Raw genomic sequence first — 10,491 nt, 5'->3', positions numbered from 1 at the left:
TTTTTCTATAGGGTTGTCTTTTTTTCCTCATTGATTGTAGAAGTTCTTATGTATTCTGGAAACTAGTCCTTTATAGATCTCACATTGCTGATATCTCCTTCAAGTATATGACTTGTTTTTTAAATAAAAAAAAAATCTTTTGTTAAATCAAAGTTTTAAATTCCAATGTGGCCAAATTTATCAATCTCCCTTTATGTCCTGTGGTTTTTGTTTCTTATTTACAAAATTCACCCATACTCTGAGGTAATAAAATATTCTAATATTTTCTTCTAGAAAATTTCCAGTAAAGCCTTTCACGTTTATATCTTTAACCCACTTTAAATTTACATTTGTGTATGATGAAAGGAGGGGCTGATCCACATTTTTAAATCCCACTTTAAAAGACATAAACGACAGTGACAACAAAGAACATGCTTTCTTCTGCGCGGAGCATGGGAAAAGTCTAGCAGAGACCGTGTGCTTATGTTGTTACCTCATGGTCTTGAGTTCCTCAGTAAATCCCCCTCCTGATCTTTTGCAACCGGAAAAATTATGTTCTTCCAGCACTGTCTTTTGTTCTTTCAGCTCTCTGCCTGCTGTGGAAGCACTGAGCACCTGAGCATATAAAAGACTGGAGGGTCCCTCCTGTCCTCCTAGCATACGCGTTTAAAACTTAGTCCGGCCAATTACCGTTACACTTAAAACCTGTATTGTAAATCTTGGGCTTGACTACAGAGACGGTGCCAGGCATAGCTAGGCTCAAAAGGCTGTTTGTTGACTCTGAGAATGGATAATGCTGCCTATTTGTTCCTGCTACTTCTGCCAGTGACCAGCTGTGGAGACTTAACGGAGTCATTTAATATCTCCACCTCTGCTGCCTTCCACATCCTACCCTGTGGATGGTGGACACCTTCCAGTCAGAGGTACTGTTCTTCCTGTTCTACCTGTAGGCATGGCCAAGTGTGGGCAGGGAGCACAGGGGCATGGCCACACCTGAGGCCATGACCGTATTTTGACTCAGCCACCCCTTCCTTCACTACGTAAGGAGCTCTGGGGTCAGTCTGAAGGAAGCGCACACATCAGGGTGCTGGGAATCTTGTTCTCATCTGGTAGAGACTTCAGGCTCTGGAGCAGGAAGGCTGTCTGGGTTTGAGCTCCCACTCTTCCATTTCTAGCTGGGAGTCCTTAGGCTAGTTACTTCGTGGGGTTTTTTTTTTTTTTTTTTTTTTTTTGCTTCCATTTTCTCATTGAACACAGGTAAAACACTCAGAACAGTGCCAAGTGCACAGTGAGTGCTCAGGGAAGGTCAGCTCTTATTATTGCAACAGCAAGTTTAGGAAGAGGGATTTTAAGCAGCAGCAATTTCTGTTCCAAGTCACCTGAAAGATGCATTCATTTTCTTATGGCTAGGAGCTTTAAAATATGAAAGAGCTCCCAGATACTTATTCCCTTGGGCACTAGCCCAGGTTTCAGATTCTTATCTTGTTCAGCTTTGGGTCAAGGAGGAGGAAGGATGCACACAAGTTTGCCTCAAGAGGGCTGGATGGGGCCCCTAGACATATTGGGCTTGGCTCTTTTAATTTGAATTAGTGACCAAATTTAAAATTGGGAAAATTTCACATTAAAACAAAAAACCTAAGACAAGCCGGATTGTCCTAAAAGATCCAGCTAGGCTGGGACCTCATTCCTGCATGGTATCCATCAGTGAATTGCCCCTTCGGATGTGCCTTGGGCCTTTCCGGTGCTCTCACCTGCCCTTACGTGGGCTCCTGTGATATATACATAGGTGTCTAGGTTGGCATCCCCTAAGACAAGCAAGATACACCACTTCAGGCCAGCTGTCCTATGTTGTCGGCCAGAGTAAAACTTGGGGGTGGGCTGCTCCCCAAGAAGGAAGGGCTCCAGGAAGGAACCCCTGAAGGAAGGTCCCAGTGCCGCTGAATCACAAGGTATGGTTTTCTGGGTAGCTGGAATGGGCTGCCTTGAGGATGGGGGCTGGTGGCTAATCAGGAAGAGGGTAGAACAGTTATGGGTAGGGGAGGCCAGGGCCCCCTTTTGTCCTACTCCTGCAGCCATCATCCTCTCTGCCTGTGACCCCAGCAACCCAAGGAAGCTCCCCGCAGGAGGATGTGTCTGAGACTGGCTAACTTTCTCTGTCACTGAGTCCTCCTGTGCGCTTCCACTCCATCTGTTCTTATCCTGGCCACCTTCTAGGGTAATCCTCCTGAAACACTAGGTTAGGCCCTTGACTTCCTCTCCATCCACAGAAACCTACTGTTACCTACCCCCCCCCCCACCCCCGCCCCCGCCTTAGCCATTAGATCTAGGCCAGCCTCACCAGCCTGCCAGGAAGGCAGCAGTCCTGTTTTCCCAACTGCCAGGAGGAGCCTTGTGCATAATAAATGCTTTCTAAACAGTGTTAGGACGATGACATAACATGTGAAACACTCAGTAATGTTCTGCGAACGCTGGTCCCTCTCCTCCTCACTCCAGTCCCTGTTTCTCCCCAGCCGCTGCTAAGTCTCCAGTAACATCTTAAGAGACCTGATACTGCCATTCTCCTGTTTACAATTCTTAATAGTTCCCTGTTGTCTGCAAAATAAAGGCACTTCACAAACTGGGCCCAGGCTTCCCTCCTGTGGTGTCGGCACATATTCCCCTTACGTCCTGGTCAAATTGAGCCTCTCTGTTCCATTCTCCTCCCTGCCTTTGCTCGGTCTCCCGCCTGGAATGCCATCTCCGCCTCTGCGCTTGCTTGGGGGTTCCAGACCGCTCCTGCACCAGCTACCCCAGGTCGCCTTTCCTGACGACAGCCGGGATCACGGTGGTTTCTCCTGCCCCGTGGCCGCCGCCCTGTCCCTCGTCCCCACTCCGTCAAGTCCCATCACAGTCCGGCAGGAGCGTCGGGATTGGTTTCCCCAGGGAACTGCGGCCCAAAGAGGACCCCGAGTGTCTTAGGAAGTTTCCGGAATCCCCCGACGCGCCCCCCTTCCAGCCCCGGGAGCAGCCGATCTAGTGTGAGCGCGCGCCTGCCGGAGTCCGGGAACAGGGGCAAGGGCACGGGCTAGGGCAGGGGCGCGCAGGGCCGGCTCCCGCCCTGGAGGGGTCCTTGGAAGAACAGGAGCACCGGCACGGGGCTCTCCTGACAAACCACACCGCCGCCGCGTCGCAGCGGCTTGTAAGTCCCACACGGGGAAAAGTGAGGCCCCGCAGAGAAGTGACTTGGGCAGGGTCACTAGGTGAGTAGCGCGCTCAAGCGAGGGCCTCCGGCCTCCCGGTCCTGGAGCCCAGCTCCGGGTGGGCGGCCGAGCCCTCGGCCGGGCCTGCAGGGAGGGGCGGGGCGGGCGGAGGCGGGGGCCCGGGCGGGGCCGACACAGGTGCTTCGCATCCGGCCGGGGCGGGGGGGGGGGGGCGGGGGGGGCGCGGCTCCGCGGGGCTTTATAAACGGCCCGGGGCGCGGCGCTGTGTGCGGCTTGCTGCAAAAATAGTGCCCACGTGTCTGCGCGTCCTTTGCCGCGCCGGCTCGCCGCCCGCCGGCCGGCCCGTCCGTCCCGCAGGGCCACGCCGGCCCCATGGCGTTCCCGCTGGTAAGAGCCGCCTGCCGCCCGCCGGGGCGGGGCGGGGCCGGGCGGGGCGCGGTCCCGGCCGCTGCAGCTAACGGTCCGCGCGCAGCCTCGGCCGGCTCGGCGGTCCTTTCCTCCCCGCCCCCCTCCCCCCCGCCGAAGGAGCGCGAGCCCCGGGCGGGGCGCGGGTCACGTGCCCGCGGGCGTGGGGCCTCGTGGAGGAGTGTGTGCGAGGGGGGGCAGGGAGCCTCCTCGTGACTCAGGGCCTTTGGGCTTAAAGGCGCCGCGGCCCTCCGGGGGCGGCCGGCGGGGCCTCCAGGCTGCACTGCGGTCTCCCGGTGGCCTCGAGTGTATGTCCAGACGGGAGCCGACCGGACGGAAAGGCGCCTCGGCGCCGGGAGCACTTCCTTCTCCCGCAGCCGTCGCACGTGAGACCCGAAGCCGCCGGCGCAAGGAGCTCACGCACCTCGGAGGGCCCCACGCAACTCTCGTTCGTACCCAGTGGGCGGCGGGGGTGAGTGGCCCGGTGGGGCGGGGCTGCCGGCGGTGGAGACCCCCGCGCCGGACCTACGCCGATCTGAGAGTGCCGCGACGGCAGCGGGCACGGCTCCTTTAAGGCGGAGGGATCAGGCCCCTCGTGCGGACCGCGCTTCCCGGCCCGGGAGGTCACGTGGCTTCACACGTTCGATTGAGCCGGAGCCGCGTTCTGGGGGCGGGGCTGGCGGGGTAGGGTCCCACGCGGGTGGTCGTCGGGCACGTGCGCCCGGGCTTCGCGCCGGGGAGGCTGGCTGCTCTGAGGTGAGGTGGGTCCTGCGGACGCCGGCGGGCGGCCGTGCAGGCGTGGGGGCGGCGCGGCTGTGGAGGGAGCGTAGGCCGCACCTGCCTCGGCTTCCCCCAAGGGCGGCCGGGGGGGAGAGAGGACCCGGCGTGCCTGTGGCGCCCCGGTTCTGTCATTCTCTCCTCAGTCCAGGTTCGGGCCAGTTGCACCAGCTGGGGGGAGGCGGGTGCGGCGTGCGCCCAGGCCTCGGGCGGGGGCGGGCAGCTGGCTAGAAAGGCCCCGGTGGGGCCGACGGGACCCAGACCGAGGACAGGCCACTCACCCCCTGGCGGGCCCACTCGGCGTCGTTCCCCGGGCTTTTTCGCGGAGTGGGCGTTGTGTGTCGTGCGGTCGCCCCTGACTTTGTAGCCCTGTTCCCGGGGGCGGGAGGCCGGGCCGGGCCGGAGCCCTCGTGAGCCGCCCAGCGCCGCCCGAGGGCCTGCGACAGGCCGAGAAGCCGAGGCGCACCCGGGCCCGGGCGCGCAGCCCGGTTTCGCGGCCGCGTGCACCTTGCAGGCCTCGCCCCGCTGCGCGCGCCCCGCGGGAGCCTCGCGCCTGGGGAGGGAGGTCGGCCGCGGCCGTGAGAACCTGGCGGCGGCCCCTGCCCCCCCCCGCCCCCCGGCCCCCCCTCCCCACCGCCGGGCGCCGCAGCTCCGCGGCAGCTGCCGCCTCTGGTCTCCCTGGCTACCGCTCCGCCGCCTCCCCGGGCACCGAGTAAACTCTGCGTCATCCGTCGGGGCGAGGGGCCAGCGGGGCGCTTGGCGCCCTGGGAGGCGCAGGTGTGCGGCCGGCCGCTCCCGGAGCGCAGGTGACGGCCAGCTTGCGCCCTCGGGCCGGGCCTGGGGACGCGCGCGGCTGACGGGGAGGAAGGACTCCGTACGGGCCGCCCGGAGCCCGGGAAGCTCAGGTCGGTGGGGGGGGGGGGGGGGTTCTGTCGGGGTGAGGAAGGGAATGCAAGGAGGGTTGGTTTCTGGAGCTCGGGGTGCTCCGGGCTACGTGTGGCGGGGGCGGTGAGGACGGGAGCGCCCAGCCCCCCCCCCCCCCCCCCCCCCGCTGCTCTTCTCCCCTTCCCGGTGGCGCTGGCTTTGAGCCGCACGTGCTCCCAGAGCACGTTGCCGTCGGGGTTGGTTTTTGTCCCAGCGATCGAATTCGAGCTCGAGTTGGCCTGGCGGTGGGATTTGGAGGTCGGCCTCCCTACGTGAAGGTGCGTGTTCGTGAGCGCAAAACGCCTGCCACCCCTCCTCCCAAGGCGCGTTCTCCAATCCTCGCCCGGGCCCCCCGTGTGGAGGGGACTTTGGGCCAGCTGTACGCGAGCCGGTGCGGTGCACGGCGTGGGCGACCGTGGAAGCACGCCCAGGGCACCCGACGCGGCCGTGGTGCTGTGGTTTCTGCCGCCGTGGCACGCCTCCTGGCAGCGTTCACGAGGCAGAAAGTGGAAGAAGACCCCAGGCTTAACGCCGAAGTTGTTAGCCAGTGAGCGCTTGATAGTGGCTCAGTATCTTCATGAGTCATCGAGCTGTTTATTTTGTTTTAAATCCTTAAAGCTGGTTGTGTGCTCCCATCCCTCCAGGGGCCCGAGGTAATATAAAGGAGCGAAGTGGGGAGAGGAGGGCAGAGTTGTAGTGCGTCCGGAACCACAGAATTTCCGTCTCTCTGAAGGGAGCAGCTGGTTGTTGCCACACAAAAATGTGGGCCCAGGTTGATGGATCTTTGATTTTTTTCTTCCTAGCTAAAGCTGCCGGTCTGTTTTAAATGCAGCAATTAAACTGAATAGTGTAGGACCAAAGGTAATCTGTCTCTGAAGAGCAGATTCAAGGTGAGGACTAGACTAGTTTTGGGATCTCGGTCTTCAAATGTTCCTTTTGGGTGTCCCCTTCCCCCCCCCCCCCATTTTGTAAATGAGGAAACAGGCTCTGAAATCAAGTTACAGGGCTATTAAGGAATAAAATTCAAGTGTGAACCTAGGTCTTTCTGGTGCCGTAGCTCAACGTGATAGTCTGTGTATTCCGGTATGTCCGAGGGGGTCAAGGCTTACTGGTGATGTAGTTTGTAGAGACAATGCGGTGCTTTGTGCTGGAGCCCCATTTACAGGCAAAGTGAGCCTTACTTAACTGCGTTGGAGGGAATGTCTGGTTGTGGAAGTCAGTGTGGGTCTTCTGAGCATTAGTGCAGCGGCGTTGCCGTCGGGAGGAATGTGCTGCGTCTATCATTCCACCATGTGTGTCGGAGCGGTTCGCTGATCTGAGAGAGCCTGAGGTCTGGAGAAATCGGGCTCCTCCCACTGGGGCGGGGGTGACCCTCCCAACCCTCTGCACAAAAGACTTTCCTTTTTCAGGACAGTTAAAATTCTAATAACTTTTGAGATTAGGCAAATGTGAAATTAGATAATTGTTTGAAGACTCCAAAAGGAGAATGTGGCTTATTAAGTCTCACCTTTTCTCTCATAGCTAAGATTCCCAAAATCATGCCTCCTAGATTTCCAGGAAGAATTAATAGGGGTTTTAGCAGTACTTACTGAGATCTTCTTGAATAAGCTTCCAGGGCGTAAGATGCCTCTCTTTGCCAGGAATGAGACTGGGTTTTCATTCTGGGTAAAACAGTAAAATTTAGACTGGCAGCAGTGTACAGAGCTAAACTAGCAGAGGTAAAGGGATTTGTACCTTTTATTTCTGTATTTTATTCCCAAAGAGTTTAAAGCATAAAGCAGTAAAGACCATTTTGCCAGAGGGATTTTTCTGTGAAAATTCACAGAGAAATATAGACTTGATAGCTTTTTTTTTTTTTTTAAACCTGTGGTCTGGACAGTTTTTGGAAGGTTGGAAGCTTTAAAATGTTACCTGTTTCCAGCTGCTTTTCTAGCAGACCTTTTTAGCCCAAGCACTCAGGAGTTTAGTGTTTGTGAATTTGGGGGTGGGCAGGAAGAGTGAGATGACTAAAGTAGCTTTCTGCTGGTACTTTAGTGTTTACGTGATAGGCAATATCTGTGCAGATTTTCTCATTCATTGGTTTCAGGTCCCTTGTCTAAGTGACCGTTCCCTAAAACTATGTGTTTGTTTGAAGTGCAAATTAATTAGTGGGTTTGTACCTCTGGCTTGAAGTTTGGGACAGGAATGCATACCAAACCTGGATATTAAGGGTAGGCTGTTATCTTCAGTAGCTAGTGGTGGAGTGAGTAAAAGAAATCATAGGATCAAATAACAAATTATTTTCTTTCCTATGGGAGAGCTGTGCTAATCCCATCCTGTTTTGCAAATCTGCTTTTCCTAGGCAGTATCTAAGCTGTACTGACTCTGGGGAGAACTTGCCAGAAAGCCTGGGGATAGAGGGTGAGGGGGTTAGTAAGGGGGTTGGACCCAGAGGTTGGAGTAGAGGAGGCTACAAGAATTTTAGCTTCAATCTGTTGTTTGATTTAAAGCCAAGAATCCTTGATCGCACCTGCCTCCTTGGCCCCCCACATTGCAGCTTTGGAAGTGCTTTGTTTTCTTTCCTGCCATTGTTGCAGCCTGCTTTGGTTATACCTCCTCATGAGAGCTCAGCCACTTCAGTGAGCACAAATTTTAAGTGCTGAAAGTTTTTATGTTCAAGGTAGGAGCCCCCCCCCCCCCAAACAAGACATATCTGTTATAATAAACTATCTGAAAAGGTGGAATGAACCAAGGTACATAATGTGTGTTAATATTTCCTATATTTTATGGGGAAAATTATCTGACTTTCCATAAAAAGTCCGTAACTAAATTTCAGTATTAAATTTGCATTGTAAACATAATTTTCAGTAAGTTTTCTTATTTAGGATTTAAAAAGCCTCCAGTCAGGGATTATTTTGCTTCCTTAACGTATAATATGTTTTTAAATAACAGGCGTGGGGGGGAGGGAGAAATCCCTGACTAGTTGGGGTAGAGCTTTGCTTTCAGTAGCGCAGAAGAACCCTTAGGCATGGATAACGTTTGAATTCTACTTTGTTTTTTTAGTATTGCTGTATGGTTGGAACACTTGTTGGATTATAGTGAGTGAACACTCTTTGTTTTGATTTTTAAGGCATTTTGTGATTACTTGCCTTGAGGTAATTGTAGAATCCCTAGAGGGCAGGTCTAAAGATTGATTTGTGTGTGAAAAATGGGTCACGGTTGTATCTAGCTGTTGATTCTGGGAGTAACTTAGCTGTAATAGCGTTACTGGTTTCTTTATTCTTGGCCAGCGTTATAGGTTGATATGTGTACCATCCTGACGGATTTAGCACCACGGCCAGAAGTCTGTCTCCTTGGATAAAGGTATGGGAGTAGCTTTCTGTTGGAGGAAAGCAGTTACCTTGAGCTGTTTTTGTGTTTTTTGTTTTTTTCCTTTTGACAGAACACTTAATCTCTTACTACTTAACACCTGTGCTCTCTGCATTCTGGCTTTGTGCTCCTGGCTTCTGGCTCTGATACCATCTGTCTCCCAAGTCTGTCCTTTCTCCTGAGACTGTTGTGCTTGTTTGTTTGTTTGTTTTAAGCTATAATTTTGGAATGGTTTTGAAGCTTAGAAGATATTAGAGACCTGTCGGTCTCCCAGATGTAACTTGGAGTTGACAACGCAGATCCTAATGGCTATTTTCACGGATGAGAGAATTAAGCTGAGAATGAAAAGTGGTTGTTTTAAGTCCATTCAGCGAGTGGATGATAGAGCCAGAACTTGAACTCTGGTCTCTTCCTTTCCAGATGGGTATTTCTAGAATTCAGGCACCTTGACCTTTGCTATATTGGTCTCTGAGACTTAAAATCTCAGTCTCATGAGACTCTATAGCTTTCCCCTTGCCCTGTCTGATCTTTTCTTGTCCTGGCACTTACAAGCTTTCTCATCCCCCTAAATGCCACATTCCTTATGGTTCATTCTGTTGGCTCTTTCTTGTCCCTTTATACAGAGGGCCTGTATATTCTTGCAGCACTAGTTCTCTCTCTGTGTGACCAGGTTTGAGGTTGTTCTCCAACTGTAATAGCGTTACTGGTTTCTTTATTCTTGGCCAACATTATATGCTGATATATGTACCATCCTAACAGGTTTAGCATCATGGCCAGAAGTCTGTCTTCTTGGATAAAGGTATGGGAGTAGCTTTTTGTTGGAGGAAAGCAGTTATCTTGAGCCCAGCCCTGATTGTTCTCAGAATCCATAGTTCTGACTGGCTTACTGAATGAGTTCTATCTTGCTGAAGTACCGTGAACCCAGCAGTTTTAAAAACAGAACCAATTCTTTCCCCTTACTTCATCTCCTGGGGCCAATCTGATTCTATCCCCTCTACCCAATTAGTCTCTTCCCCCCCCCCCCCCCACTAGACTGTAGTATCCTCTAGGGGGAGAGAATGTGTTTGGGTGTTCTGATTTTTATTTATTAAAAAAAAAATTTTTTTTTAACATTTATCTATTTTTGAGACAGAGACAGCATGAACAGGGGAGGGTCAGAGAGAGGGAGACACAGAATCCGAAACAGGCTCCAGGCTCCGAGCCGCCAGCACAGAGCCCAACGTGGGGCTTGAACCCACAGACCACGAGATCACGACCTGAGCCGAAGTCGGACGCTCAACCGACTGAGCCACCCATGCGCCCTTGATTTTTATTTTTTTAATGTTGATTTATTTTTGAGAGAGAGCACATGCAGGGGAGGGGCTGAGAGAGAGGGACAGAGGATCTGAAGCAGGCTCCACACTAACAGCAGCAAACACCATGGGGGCTCGAACTTAGGAAATGTGGGACCATGACCTGAGCCGAAGTTGGACTCTGGAACCGACTGAGCTACCCAGGCACCCCCTTTCTTTAAAAATTTTCAGTTACTGGAGGCCCTAGTACAGACACTAGGTAAATACATATTTGCAGCTTTCCTTTGGAAACTATAAAGCCTTGATGTGGTCTGACTCTGTGTCTCTCTTAGCCCCTGCCACCTTTCCTTCCTTCTCCCTTACCATGGCCACTGCTAGTTCAGGCCTCCCTTCAGTATTTTCAGTCTGGTCTTTACCTTTTTCCTCAGTTCCTGGCTGCTCACACCCACCACTCTGGAGCGCCACCATACCAGTGGTCCTGTTGCTCCTCAGACCTATCCTCCTGGGATTGCAGAGCAGGAAGAGTAGAGTCACTTCTAGTACAGTTTATTGGCATTGCCTTGATT

General features: G+C 53.6%; 1 protein-coding gene across 11 annotated transcripts in view; it reads left to right on the top strand.

Moving 5' to 3' along the window:
• The first annotated feature begins 3,446 nt into the window (after nt 1–3,446).
• CPEB1 (cytoplasmic polyadenylation element binding protein 1) overlaps nt 3,447–10,491 on the top strand; it is a 90,295-nt gene continuing 83,250 nt past the window's right edge. Inside the window, exon 1 of one of the 11 annotated variants that reach the window (XM_047846747.1) lies at nt 3,447–3,566. In XM_047846747.1, the coding sequence (XP_047702703.1) occupies nt 3,552–3,566 (15 nt within the window). In that variant the 5' untranslated portion in view covers nt 3,447–3,551. Of the gene's footprint in view, nt 3,567–3,837; nt 4,057–4,210; nt 4,341–4,450; nt 4,513–5,062; nt 5,267–10,491 lie in introns of those variants that run through there. The other 10 variants (XM_047846755.1, XM_047846743.1, XM_047846756.1 and 7 more) reach the window with 10 other exon arrangements.

This window comes from Prionailurus viverrinus, unplaced genomic scaffold (genome assembly GCF_022837055.1).
Source record: "Prionailurus viverrinus isolate Anna unplaced genomic scaffold, UM_Priviv_1.0 scaffold_40, whole genome shotgun sequence".
NCBI lineage: Eukaryota > Metazoa > Chordata > Mammalia > Carnivora > Felidae > Prionailurus > Prionailurus viverrinus.
Note: the sequence above shows the minus strand (reverse complement) of the source record. Positions and strands in the feature narration are given on the sequence as shown.